The sequence below is a fragment of the Phytophthora cinnamomi genome (assembly GCF_018691715.1).
Source record: "Phytophthora cinnamomi strain GKB4 chromosome Unknown Contig23, whole genome shotgun sequence".
Taxonomy (NCBI): Eukaryota; Oomycota; class Peronosporomycetes; order Peronosporales; family Peronosporaceae; genus Phytophthora; species Phytophthora cinnamomi.
This window is the reverse complement of record NW_027150956.1, coordinates 330,150-356,386: the sequence shown is the minus strand read 5'-3', so window position 1 is coordinate 356,386 and position 26,237 is coordinate 330,150. Positions and strand designations below refer to the sequence as shown.

Sequence of the window (26,237 nt, the reverse complement as noted above, 5' to 3'; positions counted from 1 at the left end):
ACCTCTCTCAGAGAGTCTCTGCGCGTGGATGATACATGTACCAACAGGTTTGTCGCCGACGCCTGCTCGTGCTGGTGTCACGCTCTCCAACACCTCGCCTCGCCCGCTGGTGATCGCTCCCCACTTTTCAATTTGCTTCCTCGAACGCATTTCAAAGCTTCTAAGCAACATGGCCAAGTTCTTCAGGTTTGCAGCTGCCGTCGCTGCTGCGATCGGCCTTGCTTCCGCTGAGAGCAGCGCGTCCGTGGCCGACACGTGCGTGATCGTCGACTTTGAGACCGCTACGTCGGACTTCACGGCGCTCAACAACATTGTGACTATCATCAAATCGTCGCCGTCGCTGCTGAGCTCATACATCAGCGACCCGCTGACCGTCGAGGACCAGACCCTCACGGAGCAGGACTTTTCCTTCCTGGGCTACACGTTCACGGTGACGCCGACCATCAACTCGCTGAACGTGTCGGGCCTCACCACGCTATCGCCCAAGCAGATCAACGTCACGGGATCGGACACGCTCGACATCGGCACCGACTTCACCGGCACCGTGTCAGTGGCCGCCACCTTCTCGGTGCAGATCGCGCAGCCCAACCACAAATGGTACCAGATCTGCTGGGTTGACCTGCTGCACCCGCTTGTGTGCGACCCCGTGACGTACACCGTGGACGTCGCGCTTGCGCTCAAGGAGCCCGAGGTCTCCACCAGTGCTCAGGTGGACATGTACCAGTGCGCGGAGGGCATCTCGACGTCGGTGTGCTCGAACCTGACGGTGACAAGCATCCTCGTGTCCGTGCTCAGCGGCAGCGACCTGACCACGATTGAGGAGGAGGTGCTGCTGCGCATCAAGAGCGCGTCGCTGACGGCGCTGACGCTGGGCTGGGACTCCATCACCAACATCGACTTCGTGTTCCACCAGACGGGCACGTTCATCACGCAGATCATCAACAGTCTGCTGGACTTCTCCGCGGAGGAGCTCAACAAGAAGGGCGATTACTACACGGTGTTCATCGAGGTGCTGGACAAGCTGCTGCTCTCTCTGCTCAACAACCTCATCACGAACGATCTGGCGTCGCAGTTCGGCGCCACGTGCCTCTCGTCGTAAGACGCCTCCGACAGGATCGCGTGCGTCCATTTCTCAGCGCCATCGCGGTGAGACCTACCGTACCGTACCGTATGAACATGACAACCTTCTTGCCACTTTTTTTTTCAAATCCATGCTCATTTCTGGTATCGTATCCATGTATTTGTGGCAGGCTTCAAGTGTATCCGATAACCTGGTTTCTGCATCAAAGCTGCCAGCACCTTCTGGCCCCTTTTGGTAGCCGCGGCGTGTATCTTGGCAGAGCCCGGGCTCCCATGCGCGTCTGCCTGCTTACGTTGCCGTCCGGGTGCATTGCAAACAGCGTCTTGTGTGGCGGAGACCGCGGTCTGTCGGATCTCTCGCCGAGGGCACATTCTGATTCCACGTGACTAGTACGTGTAGACACTACACATGTACCAGAAGCTGGACATGTAACACGTCGCTTTCGAGCAGCAAGAAGGAGCAGGCAGGGTGCAGTGTCGCTGCCAATCCATTGAGGTCAATCCATGCCGGCCGACCAGCTCCGTAACTCGATGCAGCGGCCGGGTGGTGCTTGATCAGGCTGCGCATAACTCAATCTGCTTCCCTCCGTGCAGATCCCCAGACTCCATTTTGCTCAAGATGGTCAAGTTCCTCGGACTTCTCGCTTCAGTCGCCGCTGCTGTTGGCGTCGTCTCCGCCGGCAACGGCGGCGGCGTGCTCACCGCAGCCCCCGCGACTACCGTGCCCACCACGGCAGCCCCCGTGGCTACTGTTCCGGCCGCAGCCCCCGTGACTCCCGCTCCGGCCGCAGTCCCCGCGACGACCGTGCCTAGCGTTACCACTGCCGTCCCCAGCCCGACCACCGCGGCCACCGTGGACAACACGTGCGTGCTGGCGAATTTCGAGACCGCGACGGCGGACTTCATCGCCATGACGAACCTGGTGAACATCATCAAGACGTCGCCGGCGGTGCTCAAGCAGTACGTGAGCGACCCGCTCGTGATCCAGAACAAGACGCTGGCCACGCAGAACATTTCGTTCCTCGGCGTCGACTTCGCGGCCACGCCCACCATCAATTTCCTGAACGCGTCGGGCATCACGACCATCTCGCCGCTGCCGGTCAACGTCACCGGAACGAACACGCTGGACCTGGGCACGGGCTTCACGGGCACCATCGCTCTCGAGGCCACGCTCACGGTCGAGGTCGCGCAACCCAACCACAAATGGTACCATATCTGCTGGGTCGACCTGCTGCACCCGATCAAGTGCCGCCCGAAGGTCATCACGGTGGACGTTGCGCTCGCGGTGAGCAAGCCCCAGGTCCTGACCAACATCGAGGCTAATCTGTACGAGTGTGCGCCCGGCGTCGCGACGTCCGTGTGCCAGAACCTGACCATGACCAGCATCATGACGGGCGCGCTGAGCGGCGACCTCACGTCCGTGACCAAGTCCATCTACAAGAACTTCAAGGACGCCAAGGTGAACAAGCTGGCGATGGGCTGGGACCTCATCACCAACCTCGACTTTGTCGTGCACAACACGGGCACGTTCACGGAGCAGATCATCAACGGTCTGCTCGACTTCACGGCCGAGGAGCTCAACAAGAAGGCGCACTACTACCAGACCTTCCTGGATATATCGCAGAAGATGCTGCTTTCGCTGCTCAACAAGATCATCGACACGCAGCTCGAGCCGCAGTTCGGCGCCACGTGCCTGTCGGTGTAGGCGTATTTAGGAAAAGAGGCGTACAGCAGCAGAAAATATATAGGATGTTTTGCCACTTGTTGCCCTGCGTACAAGTCTAGTCTCCAGTGAACTATGAAGGCCATCTCGATGCAAGCATGCAGCATGTGCACCCCGACAAAAGTCTGCTGCATGTGCCGAAGCTTGGGTGAAAGGAAAGCCGACGCCAACGCTGCGTGCTGACGAACGTGCTTTCGACGGATGCTGGCACTTTGCAAATCTCTCGGAGCGCTGCGAACCGCAGGATGAGACGAACGCACAGACGATGTCAGCGCCGTCGAACCTTAGCGGAGTCCAGCGGCAAGTCCAGCCGGCAAAACGCCTCGCTGCGCGAGCGCCATCGCCATTGGGACGAGGCACGCGCTCCGTAGCGACAAAAGCATGAAGCACTTTCGCGCGCATACGCCCGCGCCCAAAAAGCTACGAGTTACGAACGCGTCCGACGCACTTCAACGTCGGCCCCAGACGGCCGCGTTGTGATCGGCAGCTGCCGCTATAATAGCAGCGAGCCATCGGCTACTGCTGACGGCATCCTCTATTAGGCGATGCAATGCGATCGCGGAGGTGTCCGACGAACATCTCCGTACAGGCTACGGAGCTGTACGGCGTACAGGCAGAGAGAGACAGTATCGAGGCCGTCGGCCGTACTGTAGCGGTGACGACCGGCTGGGAAAGATTTCAGGAGGATTGCTGATCACTCATTGGCTCCGAAAGGGCGCTGGGAAGCGGCGCTCAGCGGTCCATACAAACGCCAAGTCAAGCACATAGAATTGGGCCGACGCCAATTTTGATACCTCTCTATCTCGATTACCGCGTAATCCGATATTCAGCGTGCACTGACAGTGCCCAGTTCACATCTATGTCATGGGTTAACGGCTCCCAAATGCGCTGCACCTTACATCATCAATTAGATCAATTAAGTATTCGTTTTGCCAAGTTACGAAGCGTTTCATCCACGGAATATTCGAATGAAGTATTATTAGGCGGCGCGAGCGCGGAAGGCTGCAAGCAGGCAGCGCAGGGCCTCACTTTGTATTTTGCGATAACGCCGCGCGGCTCCAGCGGGAGTTGACAACCGGACAGACTCATGCACTGCTACCACCATCCGCGCCCGCCGCCGCCAGCCGACGATCTGCGCCTGCGGCAGTTCGAGGGGCTGGTGTCGAGCGCGCGCTTCGGCCTGGGCGGCCAGCCGCGCCCGCAGCTGTGGGAGGCCGTGATGCGCGGCCTGGCGCAGGCCCCCGCCCACGCCCAGCAACGCCTACAGCAGCAGCAGCAGGACGACGAGGAGGCACAGGAGGGCGAGGCCGCGATGGTCGTCAAGCGCTCCAAGACCAACAGCGAGCGCGGCCGCGCCTTCCGCGCGCGCCGCAAGAAGTACGAGGACGACCTGGTGACCATCGTGAGCTCGCTGCGCCAGGAGGTGGCCGACCTGGGCTTCCTGCGCGGTGTGCGCGCCGACAAGGTGCTGCGCAGCCGCAACAGCATGGGCGGCTCGCTCGTGCGCCTGGCGCGCGAGTACTTCGCGCTGTTCGAGCACGGCATGCCGTCGGTGCGCGGCGCCGGCCACAAACGCCCGGCGCTGCTGACCGACGGGTCGTCCGGTGACGAGGAATCGTTCGAGGACAAGCAGCGGCGCTTCCTCGACTGCGCCATGGACCAGGAGCTGCAGTTCGGCGACGTCACCGGGCCCGAGGCGCTGCTGGACCAGTGGAAGCGCTACTCGAGCTACCACGCCAGCATGCACGTCGAGGTCGTGGGCGTCGAGGTGTCCGGCGAGGAGGAGAACCCGATGGTGACCGTGCGCTCCGACCTGCATGTGGTCTTCTCGCGCGCCACGTTCGACCACGTCTTCCCGCACGTGGCGGACAATGAGGAGCTCGTCAACAAGTTCATCGGCCGCGAGGTCGTCTACCGCGGCGTGAACCGGTTCCAGTTCTCGCCCAAAGGCCAGATCCTCATCTACGACTCGGACGTAGGCTTCGTCGACGCCCTAGTGCACGCTGGAGCCAGCGTCTCGGACATCGCGCTGCTCATGCAGCAGGCGAGGATCGCGGACGAGTGCCGACTCGGAGACGAGGGCGGTGATAACAACGGCAGAGTGCAGGAGCTCGAGCCGGACAACCAAGACTCCAGTTTGTCTCCGGAGGAGGATGGTAGTAATAGCGCTAGCGACATAGTGGATAGTGACGACGCCGCGAGTCCGTCCAAGATCGACGGAGCCAACCTGGAAGCAAGATCGCCCGAGCGTAGCCGGCTAGCCATTGACTTTCTATTATCTTAGTGCATATACAAATATTTTATTCATCAACGACTCGGGTTTCCTCAAGCTTCATGATGCTTGCACGTGGACAAGTGGTGTGCTGGGACCAAGAGTACTTGGTGCTGTATTCATTATCATTGACATGTAAGATTAAGACAGCAGTCGGTTCGGTTGTTTTAGTGAAGAAGGCTCGAACATTGTATTTGCCGATTTAGATTTCTGGTAGATGTAGTGAAGTGTATGCTCGAGCTGCCCCTAGGGGTCGCCTAACGCAGCGCGACAGCAATGGCGGCAATGGCGCCATAAGTCACGAAAGACAGCGCGGTGGTGGCCGCATCCGATGTGGTGGTTGAATTGGATGAAGCGGTTTTGCTGACAGATCCGGACGTGGAGCCAGAAGCGCTTGCACTCGGGATTTCGACCGAGCCGCTGCCGGAATCGGACTCGTTGCCGGTCTTGCCGTTGAGGAAAGAACTGATCAAGTGGCCGTAGGTCACGTTTGTGCCGTTTACTTCAATTGTGCATTGACTCGCGACATTGGCTTGTCCATTGACAATGTTGATCAGCGCTGAGCAAGCGCTGCTTAGTTGGGCCTTCTTGGCTTGGGCAGAAGTCGGGAAGGACGAGATGTCGAAAATGTTGTAACCAGTTGCCTCGAGACACGGCTCTTCGCTCGCGGTCATATTGGCCTTGGTAGAGGAGCCAGAGGAGAGTGCTGCCTCAATGGCAGTCAAGTCGCATTGAGTAGCAGTCACCGAGACACCGACACCAGCGAGAACGAGAGCGGACAAGATGGCGATCTTCATGGTCTTGGATAGAGGAGGTTGACCTGGCCTTGTTGGAAAGCGGAGAATTCGAGTTGTGGCGAGTTGAGAGGGTGGCACGCGTCGCTGCTTCTGGTGTATTCCCGGCTACAACGATAAGACTCGAAGGCAGCGTCCCGGAATGCGACGGCGTGCCATCCATCTTCAACGGGTGGTGCATTTATCCCAGTCCTTTTCGCCAAAAAACTTGCTCGTCTTCAACAGCCGACAAGGCTATTATATAACTTGTGCCTGCAGCACCGAAAGCCGTTGAAACGCCAAGCACTCGTCTGGGAAGACACCATAAATCGCGCACACGCGACGAGCAAGTTGAAGCTGCTTTCATTTTTGGAACCGAGATCTGCGAAAGCTTTACCCTAGCTGCTGAGCGATAATAGATCACGAATACGACCGTTGTTATCCCAACAATCTTTTGCACATTCCCGGATAGCTCTCGGCTGAAAATACCAGGCCTTCGCTGCTACTAGTATTGCCTAGTGACTCCAAGTTGCAACGTTGCATCGATCAGCAAGTCTTTGGCACTGCTCATCAAACGCGGCCAGTGACGCTGGGTGGAGCACGTTCCTCTTGGCGGGCCCGCGTGCATCTGCCGAGCTTGCTGTAGAGTCCTCGGTACTCGGCAACGTTGTTTGTCGTGTCAGCGTAGACTTGTGAAGAGTTGGTTGCACATAGAGCATGAAAGCCAAGGCTAGCTTGGAAAAGCATCGCTCAGCCTCCCGACTCCCATAAAAGAACAGTACAAGTGAATCTGCCTCGGTACTTGTCATCGGCGTTCGTCCTCCTGCTGCTAGTGCATGACAAACAGCCTTGAAGCTTCGCGCGAGACGTCCGGGTTGTACGATCGATAATAGACGGCTGTCACGGTCGACCCGTCTACCTCCGTTTTCTGCTCCCGAGCTGCTTGCACTCTCGGTTGGGACTTCAATCGAGCTGCTGCCAGAGCCGGGTTCGTTACTCGTGAGACCTTCATGGAAGCCGCTGACGAGCTGTTCGTAGATCACCTCTGTTTCATTCACAATGCTGGAGAACCGAGTGTTGATGTTGACATAGCCCATGGCAGGTTGATTGCGATGAGGCAACCTCTGTCGCTGTGCTGGAATTTCATCGCATTGATGTCGAAAAAGTCAACGCCTGTATACTCCTCGCACGTGTCGGCGGCTGGTATCGGATATAAAGACACCAGCGATGGTCTCGCTGGCCATGAGAGTTGCCTTCATAGTCATGAAATCGCATGTGCTCGTGGAGGCCACACCAACGGCGCCAGCGGAGCGATTGCAGACAGGAGGGCGATCTTCATGGCCGTAGCAGGATTCAGCGGGAGGCTGGTAAAACGGGGTGTGGACGCCAGTAGGACGGCTCGCGCGCTCCTGGCTGGTTACAACGATAACATGTATACTGGGGCAACATCCCATAATGCATGATGGACTTCACGTGATAACGGGACTCACCTCGACTGGGATTCATTCATGTCGTGAACACGGACAACAAGGACAGTCTGTGCTAATTACATGGACATGAAGAGCCTTCATAACTTGCAAAATCTGAAGCTAAGCTACAATAACAAGCCAACTTCATCGAGCTTTAATCCACGACAAGCTGTCATTACTCAAAATCACAAACCAAGCTACAGTACAAACAACACTACTTCATTTAACTCAAAACTAACGCTACAACACATAAAAACCTCAAAACTGGAACCTTGTTGCAAAGAAAAAGAATACAAGCTGATTGCACCATGCGAGGCCCGAGGTGCACTACGGTAACTCTATCTCACCTCGAGGCCCCCTTTACTGCAAGGCCAGCGCAATAACGCCAGCGACACAATACCCGACGATTGAAAGGGCGTGGCTACCAGCCGCAGCGCTTTTCTCCGAGGACTTGGACGCGGCAGCTGAGCCAGAGCTGGTGGCCGAGCTGTGGAGCTTGGCCGAGCCCGAGTCCACCGACCCGGAGGCGCTGGCGCTCGGAAGCACAATGGAGCCGCTGCCCGAGTCGGACTCGTTGCCGGTCTTGCCCGTGAGGAAGTCGGCGATGAGCTTGCCGAAGCTGATGGAGACGCCATCGATGGTCACGTTGCACTGGATCTCCGAGTTGGCCACCTGGTTGATCTGGTTCAGGTAGTCGGCGCAGTCGACGTTCTGCGAGAGCTCTGTGACCTGCTTCGTGGTGGGGAAGGTGCTCACGGTGAAGATGTCGATGCCCGTAGCGTTCTCGCAGCTGGCCAGGCCCGCCGACGCGTTCGGGTAGAGCATGCCCTCGATCTTGGCCATGTCACAGTCGGCGGCGCTCGAGTAAGCGATGGCGGCGGCGAGGGCAATCGCGGACAGGCAGGCGGTCTTCATCGTGGGCTGGAGGTGAGGAAGAAGTAGGTCGAGTGCTGTGCTCGGGGGCTGGTGAATTGTAGAATGACAAGCGCGGAAGGCGCCGCCGTCGTCAGGCCGTCGTCGCGACCTCTGCCGGCAAAGGCGTCGCGGAGAGGACGCCACCCAAGCCCCCGCCGCCGGCTGGCCGCGCCATTTGGTCGCGCTGGGTGGGGTTTCAAGTGCCCAGGCGGTTGCACACTGCGAGCAGGGCACGCTGACTACTGTGGGCCCGGCATAGACAGGGGAAGTAGGACGCTATAATACGAACGCCTTTCGCGCTCGGCGGCGAGTGTGTTGCTGGGGCTTTCGCACCGGCGTGAGTATACATGTAGCATAGAGCTCGGGGAACGTGCAGGCAGGAGGATAAGAGGGCGATGCAGGCGAGCTCTCTAATTGAGCTCTTCGTGCGGTGCTGCGCTATTAGCGAAACGAAATCGGTTTTCTGGATTAAGCGCCGACCGTTATCCGCCGCTGACTTTCTTTCGTGTAGTCGAACAGCTGAACATGTTCGTGTGGGCGGCGGTGGCTTGGCTGGCACCTTATCACGCTTGGAAACGCGCGCTCTGCTTCATGCATGGGTTGAGAGAGTGGCGGTGGTGCGGAGCGCCAAGCGCTTCGCATGGCCAGAAGACGCTCTCGCTTTGAACGAGGTGCTCCGGCAGCGGAAAGGATGTGCTCCCGTCACGCTGTGCGGGTCTTATCCGAGCATATCGCCGTCTGGTGCGAGGGCCATCGTTTCTTCGTGGCTGCGGGCGTCATCGCGAGCGCGATCTCCACAATATGTCGCTTTGTGAAAGATTATCCCTGCGTCGTGGAGGTCCTGTAGCAGCAGCAACGACGCAGGTGCAAGCAGATGCAGGGATGCAGACGCAAAAGAAGCCCAAGCTTCAACGCTCAAAATTCTATTTGGCAAAGGTATAGTGTGCAAGTGTGAGGTGACGTTGAGTGAGCTGTCTAGAGCGCAAAGGCGAGCACGGTGGTCGCTGCAGCCGCGACGACCGAGAGGGCGGCGACGCTGGCGCTGGACGTCGCGTTCTTGCCGCTCGTGCTGCTGCTCTCCTGCTTGTCGGCGGCGGTCGAGCTGCTGGACGCCGTGGACCCCGAGCTAATCGTTTTCTTCTTCTTGCTGCTGAAGGCGGACTCGCTGCCGGCGGTCGACGCGTTGCCTGACGCCGAGGCGCTGCTGGAGAGAGAAACGCTGCCGGACATGCTGCTCGATCCGACCACGGTCTCCTTTGTCTTGTTACCGGTCTGGCCCTTCAGCAAGTCGGTTAGCAGCTCACCCAAGATGATAGTCTGATCGCCGACGGTTATCTCGCACTGGATCGCCGTATTGGCCTGCTGGTTGATCTGATTGATGTAGTTGACGCAGTCGCGCGACTGCGAAATGTTCTTGGCCTGCGCCTTCGTGGGGAACATACTCATCGCGAAGACGTCCACTCCCGTTTTGGCCGTGCAGCTTTCATGCCAGGTCGTGCCGTTGGGTAGCAGGCTGCCCTTGATGGCGCTCATGTTGCACGGCTCCGTGGCGTACACAGCAGCGATGGCGGCGCCAGAGATGGCAAGGATGGCGAACGTGTTGGTCTGCATGCTGGAACTAATTGGTTGAGCTGTGAGGCTAGGCTGGAGGAGGTACCCGGCGGCTGTGAACGCGCTGCTGAGGGTGGAGAGGAGGAAGGCTCGCTTGGACGGAGGAAATTCCGGAATGAGCATGAGCCGAGCACGCAGCTAGCGAGGGGATCAAAAGCACTACAGCAACGATGGAGGCGATAGAAGAGCGTCCAGCGTTGTCGCTCCGCGTGGTCGATCGACAGGCCTCGGTCGTCAGGCGACGGCCTGATAACGGATCCCAAGTTGAAGCCAACCAGCCAATCACATCACTCGACCGTTACTCGCGTCGTCCGGCGCGCTCTAAACTGCAACGAGCGATTCCGTGGGCTCAGCACACACGCCAGCAAGACGAATAGTGCCTGCTATTGTCTGAGTATATCGGTGCCTTAGTCGCGCCCGACCGCACGCCAGCTCCTCGAGCTGAGTTCTCTCGATCGTCGAATCGATCTGGCTGTCTGAAAAGGTGAGCAACGGCGGACTGCAGTGAGTTCAAGGTCCACTGGTGTACAAACCAACGCTAGCACAGTGTGAGCTGGTTGCTCTCTTTGTCGGCGTTGCAGCCCGGTACCAGACATGATGCTGGTGTCGGTGCTCGCGATTTTCTGAAAACCGAGCACGTGCTTGCGTGGGGAAACGGCGCCCTTGAGAAAATGACTGACGGTGACGGTTTGGTTAGTGTCGATCGTGAACCTTCACGCTGACTATTCGGCCTTCTCCAACCACGTCCAAACCGACTGCAAACGTTGATTTCAAACCATTAGTGGTATGCATCACAAATTTATGTATTATTTGGCTTTAAAACTTTGTACTCTTGGTGCCGGTCCTGGCAAAACTGCCACAACTCAGCCCCTCTAATTTCCATTCCGCACCGCAGCGCCTCGGTTGGCGTAGAGGTCGCGAAAGAACTGGTTGTGCACCGCCCGAATTGACGGTGGATCGGATTCAGGAGAAGTTCTTCGCGACGGCACCCCCGCGGAGGCAAAATACGGCGTGTACGCTGCGGCCGGCTGACTTCGCTTCGGCGTGATAATTCGCACGCGAACTTCATCGCTCTTGCCGCCTGAGCTGCAACTGCTACCGAAGCTGCCTCGGCGTACGGACGGCGAAACACTGCCTGAACGCCGGCGGCGGTTAATATTCACAACCGGGGAGCCATCGATATGCCGCTGCGGCGATTGAAGAGATAGCGCCGAGGTGGAGGACGCCCAATTGCGCCTTCCCACGTCGCTGCGCAACAAGATATCTGGGGCGTTCATGCTGAGTCGACGACGACGCTGACCGCTATCGAGCTTCTGATCCCCAGTAGTTGGAGTGGGCGCCGCGGCCAGCGTGGCGCTGCGCCGTCGGTGGTAGCCAGGAGGCGAGCTGTTGACAGTGTTCATTGCATCGCTGTCCACAGACATTTGCTTGGCCGATAAACGCGACACCGACGTGCGAGATCCATACTCGGTGCTGCTGGGGAAAGCAGTCGCCACCGTCATCAGCCTGCGCTGTCGGGAAAGCTCCTCCAGTCCGGAGTGATGCGCGTCCGCTGAAAGCGACACCATCGAGTGGCGACGGCCAGGTAGACGACCTTCCTCCTCGTCGTCGTCTTCTTCCTCGGGGATATCATCATGATCCCACCGCCCACTCGTCACCTCATAATCGTTTCCGTTTGCGTCACGCGCCGCATACCGAGTGGCGTCCTCGTGCAGGACCTTCGCAACACAAGCTTTACAGAAGCAGCGCGCCGACACAGGCCCCGATGTCCACGAAACTCTAGCCGACGGTACTACCTCCTGCCGCACACTGCATTGCGAGCACGTCCACTGGCGACACGCCGCACAGCGGCGCTTGAGTGCGCTGCCCAGGCGGCGCAAACACATCCCACAGCGTCTCTCTCCATCCAACGATTCCTGCACCGACGTAGAGGACAGCGAGGCGACGGCGCGCTCCGTCTCGGTGTGTTCCACCGCTCGAGCCAGCTTCTTGGCCAGCGCGCACGCTCTAACGTCCGCCAGACCCAGCAGCGTCTCCACAATGCTCTTCTCGGCAATGGACTTGGGCAGCCCCAGTCCAATGGTGCCGTTGCCTCCTCCGACGTCGTACGTCCCCTCATGAAACACCTCCACCCTCCCATTGCGCAGCTGTCGGAAGAAAGAGCACAGGAAGATCTGTCCTCGGACGACCGAGTGGTTCTGGAAGGGCGGGCAGGACGGGAACGTGATGGAGTGGCGCAGTCTGTAGCCCAGCTTCACGCCCGAGCGGGGCGAGTGCACGACGCCCATGGACGCCAGGTAGCAGAAGTCCCGGTCCTTGACCACCAGGCCTCCGTGGGGCGCGCGCTTCAGCGCCCACTTGACACTCAGCGACCGGAAGGGCTCCGCGGCGGACGGCGCCTCCACCGAGCAGAGCACGGCGCCGTCCGCCACGCCGTCGCGCGTGAAGTGCGCCCTGGCGGCGCGTTCCGGCCCGGAGCGCCACATGGCGCCGTACAGCACGTCCTCCAGCGTGCCGCCCACGCTGCCGACGAGTCTCAGCGCCGGCAGCTCGCGCGCGCGGCGGCGTCCGGTCTCCGGCTCGGGATCGGGCTCGCACTCGGGCTGCCTGCTCTTCCTCCTACTGGGCTTCCTCCTGCCGGGCCGCTGGCTGAAGATCTTGACGCCCGCGCGCTGCCCCACGAGCTTCCAGGCGGCGTCGGCGTCGTCCGCCGCGTGCGCGTCGTAGCTGGCCAGGTACGCGGCCAGCAGACGCGCCTCCACCTGCTGCAGCTCGCGCACCTCGGGCGCGCTCAGCCGCACGGGCGCGAAGAAGTCCGCGGGCAGCGGCAAGCGCATGGCGGGCGGGCGCTTGAAGCTGCGGTGGCTGGGCAATTGGGACTCGCATCCGACGACGACGCGACCACCGGCGGCCGGTCGATCGACGACCAGCGCGTCTCTACTACATGTACGTGGGAAAATCCAAATGAGAAGGGGTGAACGCAGTCCGAAGTGTGAGTTGGTAACTGTTAAGCAACCAGCTTTGTTCCATGTCTTCCGTCCGGGTGAGAGCAAACGCCTCGACTCTGATTGGTCGGAGGCCTCACCTGAGTTTTAGCGACTAAACGCGCGCCGAGCTATTCCTCGAGCTATTCCTCGGTGGCTCACTCAGCACACAAGACCACACCGTCGGCTGCGTGCTCGCTCCCCGCCGCCCCCGTCGAGTCCCCAGGCGTCGTCGCCGTCCGCGCCTTCCACGCCCATCTGCACCTCTCGCCCGTGCTCCCCACCGCGGCAGTCGCGTCCTCCAACTCGCGTTGCTGCGTCCTGCAGACCGCCTGACCTGATCGCGGAAGACCCCTAGCCGAGCCGAGCCATGCTCCCGCAGCGACAGAGCTCGGGCAAGCGCGCGATGGCTAGCCACCGCCGCACGCGCGGCGTCACCTTCCGCAACGCGGCGCTCGTGGCGCTGGGGCTCGTCTTCGCGCTGTACATGTACTTCAACCTGCGCTTCTTCGCCGCGACCACGGCGTCCACCAACTCCATCGAGGCGGCCGGCAAGGGCTGGCGCTCGTTCAACGGCGCGCCCGCCAAGCCCGGCGACGCGCTCGTGGACGCCTCGGCCACGCGCCAGGTCAAGCACCTGGTGTTCACGTCCACGTGCCGCGACCTCGACTTCGTGCACGCCGAGGTGCTGGCCTTCACGCTGCGCCGCACGGGCTACGACGGCAACGTCACCCACCTGCTGTACGGGTGCACGTCGGAGCAAGCCAAGGACTTGGTCCGACGGAAGGACCCGCGCCACAACGTGCAGACCAGACACTACGCGGACGTGTCCGCGGCCAACACGACGTTCGGCGAGAAGCTGCTCAAGACGACGCTGAACCCGGTGGTGCTGGCCAAGTGGATGCTGGGAGCGGACGACGGAGAGTTCGGCGACAGCCGCGCGCTGCCGTTCGAGGAGCGCTACGCACTGGCACCCGACGATTTCGTCATGGCCGTGGACAGCGACGCCATCTTCACCAAGAAGCTGGACATGTGGAACCTCATGGCCGAAGCGAACGACGTGATCGACCCCCGCATCTTCGGACAGGATGCGTCGTGGTACTGGCCGAAACGGTTCCCCCTTACGCACGAGCACCTCGTGAGCATCTTGCCGACAAACTCGCGCGCGCTGCTGCTGGACGACTGGCGGGAATACGCTGCTATCGCGCCGTTTGTGGTTGAAGTGGGCGCGTGGAAGGAAATCCTGCCTACCGCTGTGGACTTGTGGGGGAAGCTGGCACACGAGCAGCGCTATCTGGCTGTTCCTGTCGCTGCCGCTCACGAGAAAACACCCATCGGCGTGTCTGGTGTGCTGAGCGTGCACCACTACCCGTCGCGCTACCAGAACTGGGACTTTGTGGACGATATCAAGCACAACCCATGCTCGGAGCGAGCTGAGGGGAAGAACTTGGCACTGTCGTCGTACCCCATTTCAATCCGCGCACTTAACTTCACGCTACCGCAGTGGATTGACGGCCGCGACTGGAGTTTCTTTGCCGACCAGGTGCCGTCGGATTTCTTTTCGTGCGATGCCTGGATGATTCACCAGCCGACCGGTTACCTGTGGCACCTCGCTACACACACGAACGGATACGAGCGCGTCCCCAATATTCTTCGTCGACGCCACACCATGAGTGTCTGCCTCGCGGTGGAGGCGTACAACAGCGCGTCTGAGAACTACCGCTCGCGCGTGTGCCCCACTGGGTTTAACCACAACCGTCGTATTCCCATGGAGTTCGAGAAGAAGACATGGAGCACTGCTGTTGCTCTTGCAGAAGGCACCACCATGGAAGAGGAACCACCCGTGTACTTTGGTGACTACAAGAGGAAGAAAAGCCCTGATACCGCGCCAGAGAATGACCTGAAGCCTGGCCAAGAAGGTAGCGACGAGATGCACTTTGTGTTCTCGACTTCTTGCGAGCCCTACCAGGACTGGCAGAGCGAGGCCCTTGCGCAAAGTTTTGCGCGCGTGGGTCAACGTGGTGCTCTTACGCGCATCGTAAGTGGTTGCTCGGATGATGCCGTGAAGGAGCTGCTTCGGCGTACCCTGAAGTCCTCGCCACACCTGCGCATTCACGTCACTCGTGACTTCCGCTCGCTCCCTATTTTCAAGGAGGTGTCCGACGACGTGGAGAAGGCTTCGACGCCCGACGACTACGCGCCGTACAACAAACCGTTCGGTCTGCGCGACTGGCTGGAGTCTGCCAACCCGCCTGTCCGCGAGGAGCTCGTTGTTGTGCTCGACCCGGATTTCCTGTTCATTCGGCCGTTCGCCGTGAACACTGGTGGCCGTGTGACATCAGCAAAGGGGGTGGACTCGGGAAATTATGAGCACGACACCGAGGTTGTCGAGGGCATGCGGCAGTACAAGCGCTTCTTCGTGTACGAAGGCTCGCGCGACAAGAAGGATGTAACTGATACCGTGGCTAATGGTGTGGCTGTGGCTCAGCGCTGGTCCGAGTACCTGGGCAACGCAGCGTTCGAGAACAGCAGCTCGATCTGCCCGGAGTGCGCGAAGGTGTCAAAGGCTGATGCCACTGAGTATTTCGCTGTTGGTCCTCCGTACGCCATCACCCGCAAGGATCTAACCGAGTTGATGGACGATTACTGCAACATGACGGTGCTCAAACGCGACCAAAACCGCGAGCACTGGATGAGCGAGATGCTGGGATACTCTCTTGCAGCGGCGAAGCACGACGTGAAGCACACGACCTTCGACAACCTGGCGCTGGGTAACAAGGCGGACGACTACACTGGCTTCGTGAACATCATGAAGGGAAACCCATGCGAGGACCCCGTGACGCCGATCATACCGGGCGAGGCGCCGCCTCTTTTGCACGGCTGCCACTCATACGAGGCCGATGACGACCGCGGCCTCAAGTGGATGTTCTACAAGCACTTGATGCCGAACAACATGTTCACGTGCGACTCGTGGCTGCTGGCGTCGCCGCCCGCAAGCGTCTGGACACTGGCCAAAAGGAGTCGCGACAAGCAACGCATGCTGGAGGCCTACGGCGTGTGCACGAGCATTAAAGTGTTCAACCAGGCGCTGGTCGATTTCAAAACGAAGATGTGCCCCGACGGCTTCAATCAGAACCGCCGTCTACGACTCGTTAAGGACGTGCGCCAGGATCTGCTCAAGGTGGGCCAGGTGCACAAGGCATGGCAAGACTCTGCCCAGGAGAACGCCCGCGAAGGCGCGTGAGCCGTCGCGCGGATCATAGTACAGGTAGATGATAACAGCACGTAAAGCTGCGCGTTTTTAAACACGCCACCACAGTCGATTGCTTGCGCATTCGTTTAGCTTGCAGCGAAATTGAAAAGTTTACGCTGCAAAGTCTTGCAGGAACATGGGCAAGACACCAGTTGTCTCCGAAGGTTGGAAGGCGGCATCTCAGTTCGACGCAGGGTGAAGCTTCGTGGCCACCAGGCAAGCTCAACTCATTTGATACTAAAATACAGCACTTCGAAGTGCTTCTTAGGCCGGTTCTCAACCGAGGCGTTTTTCTCGACGCGTGCGTTACATGCGTGCCCTACCCCGTATGCTCGGTTGAGAATGAAACTGACCAAATTTGATTGGCCCAGTGTTTGATCAATATTATCCAATCATTGTACTGTTACTCTGTGTGATCTACGTGTGGTTCACGACTCAACAATATCTGAAGCGCTGACCAAGACTCCCCGTCCGGCTTGAAAGCTGAATCTCTAAGTAGCGTAGAAGCATGCACTCGCCACGAAATCCGCTCTCGAACTGTTGGATTTTTTTTTTCGTGCTGCTTGGTGTCGCTTGATGGCTACCAAACAAACCAGAAGGCCGCACAGCTCCTCTTCAGCTTTCCAGCGACGCCGTTACCTTGCGGTGGGGTGAGGTGCTTTGAGGGAATGCAAATAATGCAGTGCACTGATTGGCCAAAAGTAGTTAACGCTTGCCAACGCATGAGTTGTGCAGTATCATTTTTGTAGCGTCCTGTTAACCAATCAGATCACAAAGTGTCCGAAAACGCATGCGTCCGCCTCGGTTGAGAACCGGCCTTAGCTGTTTCTACAGTAGACAACACAATGCCAGGCAATGCGAAGTCTACCGAGTTCAAACTTCGGCTTTCCCTTTATGGCACGCGTTTGATGGGTTTTGAGTTTGCTTCGCGTGCGAGGTCGAATACCAAACTGAACTGAGGTAGTATGCAGTTGTAGTTCGTGGAGTGATCGTGCAGCCAACTCTGCTACTCCTAACCAACGCAATCCCTCTCCAAGATAACAAACATTCGATGTGAGCGGCCGTGAAAGTAAGTTTTGAATGGAGTGTAGAATGACCGCCCGCCGTATCCGATAGTATTATGGACAGGCATGCCAGTCAAAGCTCCCGCTATCGGATACGGTACGATACTCTACAAGATATGAAGCAAAGAGACTTGGTGCGTAACACAATTTCATTAGACTGTACTTACGTAGCTGGGTTTGGGAAGCAGGCGGTGCTGTACATGTATTAATACCTGTGACTTCCGAATCTCTGTGCAGGACAAATGCAGTGTGGACATCGAGGCAGTGATACATGTATGCCCCCCCCCCCCCCCCCCCTAAAATTCTGGCAGCGCATACTGTACTGTACATGAAACGGAAACCATTTTACCAGTACTGTACCCATTTTGCAGGGATCTGTAAAAAAAAAGAGGCAAAAAACTAAACCCGTCGTATTGTCGAGACAAACGATGTACACTTATATGAGAGACTGTCCATCATGCGGTCAATACAATCACCAAGAGCTCCGCTACTTACTGCGCCCGTATTGCGAGTCAGTCTGTGGTTGTCGTGCCGCCGCCATATCCGTGCACCGCGGCAGTCATCCGCCTTCGCCCCCCGCTGTTAAACCCCGCGAGAGAGAATGAGCTGGGCCGCGCACCCAATCGCCGACGAGCCGCTGCGCGTGGTGCTCGACGTCGGCGCCGACGACGCCGAGCTCTTCGGCAGCGAGCTGGGCGATCTCTCCGCGAACGTGCAGTCCGCCAAGTGCAGCATAGAGTCAACGGCGGGTGCGGCGCCTGCTGCTCCGCCGACGCTGCGGGCGACGGCGCCGCTCAACGACGAGCAGCGGCGCTCGCGGCACAACGCCAATGAGCGGCGGCGCACCAACGCGCTCAAGGTGAGTGGCTGAAGCCATGAGTCGACTGCTGAGAGCAGAGATACAGGGCTGGCGGCGTATGGCCTGTCCCCTTGGGAATGACGCAATGCGCCACGGGCGAACTGGCTCACGGATCACTGTCATGTGTGCAGACGCGCATCCTGCAGATGCGGGAGGAGATGGAGGCGCTCGAGCGCCAGCGCACGAGGCTCAAGCGGGAGACGCTGACGCAAAACCCCGCGCTTCTGGACACCATGGCGCTCATCGACCAGCTCCGCCAGGAGCAGCAGGAGCTGCGCAAGAAGCTGCGCGCCTTCGACATGCAGAACAGCACGTACCAAACCATCGTGTCCGAGTACGGAGCCCACTCGTCGTCGTCCGGGGTGGCGGAGACGCCCTTCGACGCGGAGGGCGCGGACAGCAACGAAGATCGACTGGCGGAGGCGCCTATCTTCCAGCGCGTGCTCTTCCGCCGCCCCATGCCGCTGGAAGCCGTCATGGCCTGTGTGAAGGAGAGCTACGAGGCCATCATGGCCTTCCGCGCGGAGCGCGACTTTGAGACGCTGGACACGGAGGTGCTGGGCTGGAGCGACAAGCGCATCCTGAACGACAGGTCCATGCGCTTCATGCTCTCGCAGCAGTTCGAGTATGTGCCGCCGTCGGAGCTGGTGTACAAGACGTGGAACCTGCTCACGAACCTCAAGCTGTACCGCCACATGCAGCCGCGCACCGTGGCGCTGGAGCTGCTGCAGCGCGTGACCGAGGACTGCGTGATCGTGCGCCTGAGCGTGAGCAACGGCGACAAGGTGCACCACTCGATTTTGCTGATCGCGCGCGGTCGCATTGACGGGGGTTACCTGATCACATACCGCTCGATTCCGCTGTCCGAGGGCCAGCGGCAGTTCGCCGCCACGGAGAGCAACTACGTGCACCTCTTCAACTGGTACATGTTCCTCGAGAAATCGACGCCCGCGGGCATCCCGGCGTGCGAGGTGACGTTCGGCGGCGGCGTGGAGAACCAGCCGATGGAGTACCTGCGCTACCTGATGATGGAGGTGGTGGCGGGCGTCGTGCGCTGGCAGACGGCCGTGGGGCACAACAAGTTTCGGCTGACGCATGGTTGAAGCTGAGGTGGCGGCACCGCAACAAGAGGAGACAGGAGTGCATGCATTGTGTAGTGATTGGCGACTCCGCCCGAGTGAAGGGCGAGCCCCATGTCGTGGTAGTATTTAAGATTTCTCTCGCTCAAATAGCAACTCTCAAGAAATGGCTGCGGCGTCGGACGCTCATGCAGACAGACAGGCAGGCAGGTAGATACATAGGTACATGTAGGAAGGCAACCAGGGCAACACGCACCACGACAAAATTCGTGAGCCTAGCGTCGTACTTACTACAAGCGGTACGGTACGTTGATGCGTTATCAGCAAAATAGACGGGCCATTTTCGGTGCGACTGATGTAACGGTTGCACAAAGGAAGCGCGCAAGTTAGACTGACTGCCTTTGCTCGCTGTTGGCGCTGCTCACTGCAGACTGCAGACTGGCCCTCTGCATACGACACTGCAGTCTGCAACGCAATGCCGCCGGTTTGCGCGCGTCCGGCGCGAGTGCAAGATTGGACTGTTCATCCTAGCCCGCGCACGCACGGAAGCTGTGCCACATCATCCGCCGAGACGTGACCCGCTCCTCAAAGGCGGGGCGAACCATCGTCGCCCCAGGACAGACGCGTGGGTGGCTCTGCGTGTCCTTCCAGCAGCATGCTGAGGCCTCGACAATGCGGTCGTGTCCGCGGACGAATAAGGCGACCATCGTCGTACACTGTCGCACAGTTGCCTTCATTTACGGCTTTGTTTACATCGCACGCGGCATGTCATGTTGGACGTGAAACTCTTCGTCTTGGTGTACTTATATGCAGATATGTATATATGCGTGTGTCTGCCTACCCTGCCTACCTATACGTTGCTTGCTCGCTCGCCTACGCGCCTGAGCAGACAGCTGGCTGGGCCTGTTGCTCGCTGTCGTCCGCCGACAGCAGGAACTCGACGTCGAACCGCGAGCGCTCGGCCAGGTCGGTGGGCGCAGTGTGGATAAAGCCGCACCCTTGCGGCTTTATTTCGTCCAGGGCTCTGTCGCGATTTGCTAGATAAAGCCGCAAGCAAATTCAAAAAGCCGAATAGAGCCGGCCCTATAAAGCCGAAGATAACTCCGCGAGATTGGCTATACAACGGTATACGAGAGGCTATACCTACTTGTATACTCGGCTAATTTGTGTGGGGTTTGTGTTTCGGAAAGTTCCTGCTCAGGTGAGCACCACAACACAACCCCCCCTCAAGTTCCCGTCCAAATCAGTATACAGCCAGCCTACTCATACAACAAGCCTACCCTGGCACGATGGGGCGCCTCCAGGGCTACGAGCGGCAGCAGTTCATTGAGACGGGCTTACCGAAGAAGGGCGACAGGCTCCAGCTTTGGTGCAAGCATTGTCATGCAGCTTACGGCGACGAACAAAGATCTGATCCTGCACCCGCGCCCAAGATCGTCATAGGGCGAGATACCAACTATGTGAGCCACCTCAAGCGTTGTGAGTACTTCCTTGAGGCAGTCACACTGCGCAAGGTTGTCCCTCCTCCCTTTGAATGTGTTACTCTTCACGAAGCGTTGATGCGCAGCGCCCTGCGGCCTATACCCAGACCCAATGTGGCGAGGACCCGACATCGGGGGGATGACGTCAGTGATAGTGTTTCGACGGCTGGAGTTTCCACGGCCAGCTCCGACAGCCCAATTAGGTACGATTTGTCCGGTAATGTCCGGATATTGGCCGCCACTTGCCCCACAAATAAAGCCGATCGGCTAAAAAATCGATAAAGCCGAAAAGCCGAAAATAAAGCCGCGGCTTTATCCAACACTGGTGGGCGAGGTGCGGACGGCCAGGTCGTTCAGCGACACCTGGTTGGGCGGCGACATGAGGTACAGCACAGTCTCGTAGTCGCCCGCGACCGGCAGCAGCGCGTCAGCGAAGTCGATGTCACACACGTACTTGACGACCCGCTTGTTGGACGCGAAGAAGAAGGTGGCACGCATCAGGTATCCATAGCAGATCTCGTGGTCGAGCATTTTGCTGCTCAGGCTGAGCAGCTGAGCCGCTGGGTGCCCGCAGAGTGCGCGCTCCCTTGATCTTGATATCCTGCACTGCAAGTACATGCCGATATATGAATTTTGTAATGAATGAGTTCCAGTCTGACCATTGCTGGGTGGGCTTGACTCCACCAGCCAGGTCGGATCGTGTTGCTCATTGTTACATTTTGGTTTGCAGCGGCCTGCTGCCAACGGGGTGAATGAATGGCCAACAAACCACCATGAAACATGTTCATGTCCCTCCCGGCCGGCCGGATTGTTTCCTCGAGACCACGCGCCGCCGAGTTCAAGTCAAGTCGCCAGCGCCGTCGCATGCTGGCGCCCCCTTCAAGCAGAGCTGTGAGCAGCGCCGCTGTTTCGAACGATCGCTGTCTGGGATGGGAGGCTTGCGCGGGGATGGCGCCTGACGAATCACTTGGTGCTGAGTGTCGAGCGGCACCGACCCGGCAATGCCGCCGCGACGACATCCTGCCTTTTTGCATAGAAGCGCTAGATCATTCACTTTGATTCAGTCAGGCCTGTTAAACGCGGGCTCGGCGCTTGCTCAAACGATCACGCTGCAGAGCGAGGACCCAGTCGTGCCGATCATCAGCCGCTACGAGCGCACACGCCGATTGTTTCGTGTGCGCTTGGCCCGTCTTGGCGCAAGTTACCCGCAGAGAAAAAGCTCCCGCGGCGCTGCTCACGCGGCCGCCCTCCCGCCTGCGGCAGCGATCGGCTTCGGTCTCTCTTGCAGCTCCCGGGCGGGCTTATCTTTCCGAGATATCACATTGGACCAGATCGTGTGCGAAAGAGTAAAGAACCCGCGGGGCTCGGAGCTGGTGAGCCCGTTACCGGCGCTGGGTATTACGCCACGCTTACCCCGAGATCGCTGGCGCTGCTCATTTTGCCAATTGCAGCGTCCTGCGTCCATCTGGTTCGGACACATCTGTGGCTGGCGGCACCACATCTCATCGCGACCTGAGCCGAGCTTCCTACCATCGTTCCATGCCGAGTCTCGCCATGGCGCCCAACAGCAGCAGCGAAGACGACTCGCGCCTCCTGGCGGCCACCATGATGGGACCCGCGCGGCCGACGCCGCCCAAGAAACAACATGCCGCAGCCACCACGCAGAAGAAACCTGGCAAGGTACGGGCGCTGTCCACGGAGCGCAGTCGCCAATGCCGCGAGCGCCAGAAACTCTACTCCGAGAACCTCGAGGCCGTCGTGCGCGCGTTGCGCACCGAGGTGTGCGACCTCGAAATTCTGCGCAACCTGCGCCGCGAGCAAAGCCTGCAGCTTCGCGGGTCAGTCTCCGGGTCGCTTGCCAAGATCGTCCGCGAGTACATGGCGGTCTTTCGACACGGCATGCCCGCGCCGGCCGTGGAGGCCGCCATCGCCGGCAAGAAGCGCGCGTTCGCGGCAGTCTACCAGCCGACACCCGACGCCCAGCGCGAGTTCCTCAACTGCATAATGGATCCGTACGTGGAGGTGTTCGACTGGTGCGGTCGCTTCGTGCTCGGCGCCAGCACACTGTTGAACGGCTGGACAGCCTGGGCCGCATGGCACGACTCGCTCGACTTCGAGCTCGTGGACATCGATGTCGTCGACACGGAGGAGACGCTGGCCGTGACCACCAGGGCGAACCTGCGCGTGCGGATCTCGCAGAAGACCATCGAGCACCTCTTCCCGCACATTGCGGGCAACCAGCGGCTGTGCAGCAAAATGCTCGGCCAGGAGATCTGCTACCCGATGCGCGACACCTTCTTCTTCGCGTCCAACAAGCGGGTTATCAAGTACGTGTGTGACATCGATTTCGCGGAGGCACTGCTGCCGGTCGCGGGCGACTACGAGACTGTGCTGCACCTCATGTCGCCGCCCAACCAGGTGTCGCTGAACGACCTGGCCGTCCGCACCTCGCCCACCGACTTGGCCGAGCGCTCGCGGTTCGACGTCGAGTTCCTGCTGTCGGAGGACGACAGCGAGCAACAGGCCCAGCCAGCTGTCTGCTCAGGCGCGTAGGCGAGCGAGCAAGCAACGTATCTAGGTAGGCAGGGTAGGCAGACACACGCATATATACATATCTGCATATAAGTACACCAAGACGAAGAGTTTCACGTCCAACATGACATGCCGCGTGCGATGTAAACAAAGCCGTAAATGAAGGCAACTGTATGACGATGGTCGCCTTATTCGTCCGCGGACACGACCGCATTGTCGAGGCCTCAGCATGCTGCTGGAAGGACACGCAGAGCCACCCACGCGTCTGTCCTGGGGCGACGATGGTTCGCCCCGCCTTTGAGGAGCGGGTCACGTCTCGGTGGATGATGTGACACAGCTTCCGTGCGTGCGCGGGCTAGGAGGAATAGTCCAATCTTGCGCTAGCGCCGGACGCGCGCAAACCGGCGGCATTGCGTTGCAGACTGCAGTGTCGTATGCAAAGGGCCAGTCTGCAGTCTGCAGTAAGCAGCGCCAACAGCGAGCAAAGGCAGTCAGTCTAACTTGCGCGCTTCCTGAAGTCTGCAACGAATATCGACCGTTACATTAGTCGCGCCAAAAATGATCCGCCAACTTTCTGATAACGCAGTTATCAATACCGTATCATTTCCTTTAGGTACTACACTATTGGGTCGCTCCTGAAAACCCAAATTGCTAGTACCAAACTAGCCGATCGCCGCCGCTTCGCGGCGGTATGTGTGTGGTAAGTCAAAGGCGGTTACGCTCGCTGTTCCAACTCGCTCCACTATTTGCCATAGCCCCCTCTGCTTCGCTCCGGTGGGTGTACCGTTCGTCCCAACCCGTTACGCTCGCTGTGCCAGCTCGCTCCACTACATGACCTACCGTTCGTCCTAACCCGTTACGCTCGCTGTGCCAGCTCGCTCCTCTATTTTGCCTACCGTTTGTCACACCCCGTTACGCTCGCTGTGCCAGCTCGCTCCACTACATGACCTACCGTTCGTCCTAACCCGTTACGCTCGCTGTGCCAGCTCGCTCCTCTATTTTGCCTACCGTTTGTCACACCCCGTTACGCTCGCTGTGCCAGCTCGCTCCACTACATGACCTACCGTTCGTCCTAACCCGTTACACTCGCTGTTCCATCTCGCTCCTCTATTTTGCCTACCGTTTGTCACAACCCGTTACGCTCGCTGTGCCAGCTCGCTCCACTACTACGCGATCGCACGCGATGCTTTAAGGTCCGTCGTGCTTTGAGGTCCGTCGTGCTTGAAGGTCCTGCGGGAGGTGCTTGAAGGTCCTGCGGGCTTGAAGGTCCGAAGTGCTTGAAGGTCCGGCGTGCTTGAAGATACGGCGTGCTTGAACGTCGGGCGGGAGGTGCTTGAAGGTCCTGCAAGTCGTGTTTGAAGGTCCGGATTCACCCCTGTCCAGCGCACGTCTTGTATTTCGCGCGCTGTAAAGCGAGATGCGTGTGGAACCCCGAAAAACAATATATTCTAACAGAGAGGATTTCGGCCAATCACAGAGCAGTAATAATATATTATGTATTTATCCAGTCAACGCTCAGGCCCAGAAGGTCGTCCACTATTGACTTTAGGGCGCATGTACAGGTTGCTATGTCGCACACACAGCGCACCGTCGTCGCTGTGCGGCGCTCGCGGACGGTGGGGTCCGCTGTGGCGCCCGACGTCCGCACGCTACGTCGCTCCGCGGCCCGCGAAATTAAAAAAAAGAAATGTGAGCGCTGAGGCAAAATCGGCCAATCACAGCGCGTTATAAATATAACGCAGAAAATAAGCCAGTCCAGAAGATGGTGGGATGCCATAGGGCAGGTTACTAATGCGTTAATGCAGGGCGGTAGGACGATGCTCTACGACAGGCTAAGGCTCGAAGACAGAGAACGGACGGACTCACAGACAAACAGACTGGATACTCGGTTAGTTGTTTAGGACTAGCCGATTGCCGCCGCTTCGCGGCGGTGGTTGTGGGTTTGGTCACAGTAGTGTGGGCCGCCCGCCTCCGCTTCGCTCCGGCGGGCGATGGTTTCGTCAAAGGAATACATTGCTAAACTGAATCGCACTTCCAAAAAAGACATGTATTTATGTAATTATGAAGTGTGTACTGCTGAATGCCTACTCCGCCTAAGCATCTTCGAATATCTGCCTGTACACAATGTTGTCAGTGTATGCACCGTCGTCTCCCTCCAGCTCCGGATACTCGATCAAAGCCTTGAACTTGGACCTGGATGTAACCCGCGACAGCGCCATACAGAGCTGCCCGTGGGAGAAACAGGGTGTCGCCAGATACAGACCCAGGTTCTGGACAGTTTGGCCTTGGGCTGTGTTGATGGTCATGGCGAACGCTGGTACAACTGGAAACTGCTTACGTCGCAAGCGGAAGGGGAACTCGCGCGCGTCCCCATCGCTGACGAAGACGATCCTTGGAATTAGAACGTTTTGGCCTATGCGCTCGACAGTCATGATGGTAGCATGAATAACGTGAGGCTTGAGCTGGACAACCCGTAGTCGCGTTCCGTTGCAGAGTCCCAAATCGGGGTTCAGGTTTCTCATCATCATAATTGGTGCGCCTTCCTTCAGTGTAAGCTTGTGTGGAGGAATACCGTTGATAGTCACCGAATGCAACACCTCCGGCTCGAAGAAGTTTCCTTCGTTGTCGTCATCCACTGAATCCACCGATAGATACTCGCGGGCCTCCCCGGAGAGTCGCTCCGAGACGCCTTGGTTGATGCGGTGCACCACGGCATTGGTAGTGGTCAAGATGATCCTGTTGGCGAAGTACTTGTCCGTAGCAACCTCGGGATCGTTGATGTCGGCGTACATCTTATCAATAATGTTCTTCAAACCCCGTGGAACAGCTCCAGGTGTGATTTCTTCGTCTTCAATGTCGTCTCCTTCTTCGTAGATGTTGTCGATCAGCATATCGCGCGGAATCTTCACAAAGTCCCTGCCCAGGGACCTGTTGACCTCGTGCCTACCCTCTCCGACTTGTAGGAGAAACTCCGAGAAAGCCGCGAGCTCTGCGGCGGTGCTTTCGTTACTTGCCGATTGTACACGCATGTTTTCCGTGAGATGCAGCTGCTTGAAGTGTCGCCAGAGCGTAGATGACTTCAGACACGCGTCGATGGTCTCTGCAGGTGTGCCGCGTACTACCACCGGCAAAATCTGTCGGA

At 58.8% G+C, this 26,237-nt stretch overlaps 11 protein-coding genes across 12 annotated transcripts; 6 read left to right on the top strand and 5 right to left on the bottom strand.

The window, feature by feature from the left end:
- Positions 1-169: 169 nt before the first annotated feature.
- IUM83_04979 (Dual specificity protein phosphatase CDC14B) lies at positions 170-1,099 on the top strand (the record flags this gene model as incomplete). Its single annotated transcript, XM_067929086.1, has 1 exon — positions 170-1,099. One exon carries the CDS (start codon positions 170-172, stop codon positions 1,097-1,099), a length of 930 nt encoding a protein of 309 aa, XP_067794850.1.
- A 600-nt stretch (positions 1,100-1,699) lies between these two features.
- On the top strand, positions 1,700-2,785 carry IUM83_04978 (Dual specificity protein phosphatase CDC14B; the record flags this gene model as incomplete). Of its 2 annotated transcripts, none has more annotated exons than XM_067929085.1 (1): positions 1,700-2,785. In XM_067929085.1, the coding sequence occupies one exon, from the start codon at positions 1,700-1,702 to the stop codon at positions 2,783-2,785; it is 1,086 nt and encodes a 361-aa protein (XP_067794848.1). The 2 variants fall into 2 exon arrangements, with proteins under 2 accessions (XP_067794848.1, XP_067794849.1); XM_067929084.1 differs by having other exon boundaries at positions 2,456-2,785.
- Positions 2,786-3,890: 1,105 nt separating this feature from the next.
- On the top strand, positions 3,891-5,087 carry IUM83_04977 (uncharacterized protein; the record flags this gene model as incomplete). Its single annotated transcript, XM_067929083.1, has 1 exon — positions 3,891-5,087. The coding sequence occupies one exon, from the start codon at positions 3,891-3,893 to the stop codon at positions 5,085-5,087; it is 1,197 nt and encodes a 398-aa protein (XP_067794685.1).
- A 245-nt stretch (positions 5,088-5,332) lies between these two features.
- IUM83_04976 (Elicitin-like protein) lies at positions 5,333-5,872 on the bottom strand (the record flags this gene model as incomplete). The annotated part of the gene is made up of 1 exon (XM_067929082.1): positions 5,333-5,872. The coding sequence occupies one exon, from the start codon at positions 5,870-5,872 to the stop codon at positions 5,333-5,335; it is 540 nt and encodes a 179-aa protein (XP_067794684.1).
- Positions 5,873-7,677: 1,805 nt separating this feature from the next.
- IUM83_04975 (elicitin-like protein) lies at positions 7,678-8,232 on the bottom strand (the record flags this gene model as incomplete). The annotated part of the gene is made up of 1 exon (XM_067929081.1): positions 7,678-8,232. One exon carries the CDS (start codon positions 8,230-8,232, stop codon positions 7,678-7,680), a length of 555 nt encoding a protein of 184 aa, XP_067794827.1.
- A 975-nt stretch (positions 8,233-9,207) lies between these two features.
- Positions 9,208-9,843, bottom strand: IUM83_04974 (Elicitin-like protein; the record flags this gene model as incomplete). Its single annotated transcript, XM_067929080.1, has 1 exon — positions 9,208-9,843. The coding sequence occupies one exon, from the start codon at positions 9,841-9,843 to the stop codon at positions 9,208-9,210; it is 636 nt and encodes a 211-aa protein (XP_067794852.1).
- Positions 9,844-10,715: 872 nt separating this feature from the next.
- IUM83_04973 (START-like domain) lies at positions 10,716-12,680 on the bottom strand (the record flags this gene model as incomplete). Its single annotated transcript, XM_067929079.1, has 1 exon — positions 10,716-12,680. One exon carries the CDS (start codon positions 12,678-12,680, stop codon positions 10,716-10,718), a length of 1,965 nt encoding a protein of 654 aa, XP_067794830.1.
- A 517-nt stretch (positions 12,681-13,197) lies between these two features.
- IUM83_04972 (UV excision repair protein) lies at positions 13,198-16,071 on the top strand (the record flags this gene model as incomplete). The annotated part of the gene is made up of 1 exon (XM_067929078.1): positions 13,198-16,071. The coding sequence occupies one exon, from the start codon at positions 13,198-13,200 to the stop codon at positions 16,069-16,071; it is 2,874 nt and encodes a 957-aa protein (XP_067794682.1).
- Positions 16,072-17,745: 1,674 nt separating this feature from the next.
- IUM83_04971 (UV excision repair protein) lies at positions 17,746-19,106 on the top strand (the record flags this gene model as incomplete). The annotated part of the gene is made up of 2 exons (XM_067929077.1): positions 17,746-18,003; positions 18,135-19,106. 2 exons carry the CDS (start codon positions 17,746-17,748, stop codon positions 19,104-19,106), a joined length of 1,230 nt encoding a protein of 409 aa, XP_067794683.1.
- Positions 19,107-20,875: 1,769 nt separating this feature from the next.
- Positions 20,876-21,094, bottom strand: IUM83_04970 (Chitobiosyldiphosphodolichol beta-mannosyltransferase; the record flags this gene model as incomplete). Its single annotated transcript, XM_067929076.1, has 1 exon — positions 20,876-21,094. The coding sequence occupies one exon, from the start codon at positions 21,092-21,094 to the stop codon at positions 20,876-20,878; it is 219 nt and encodes a 72-aa protein (XP_067794851.1).
- Positions 21,095-22,117: 1,023 nt separating this feature from the next.
- On the top strand, positions 22,118-23,116 carry IUM83_04969 (Chitobiosyldiphosphodolichol beta-mannosyltransferase; the record flags this gene model as incomplete). The annotated part of the gene is made up of 1 exon (XM_067929075.1): positions 22,118-23,116. The coding sequence occupies one exon, from the start codon at positions 22,118-22,120 to the stop codon at positions 23,114-23,116; it is 999 nt and encodes a 332-aa protein (XP_067794769.1).
- Between the last annotated feature and the right edge of the window lie 3,121 nt (positions 23,117-26,237).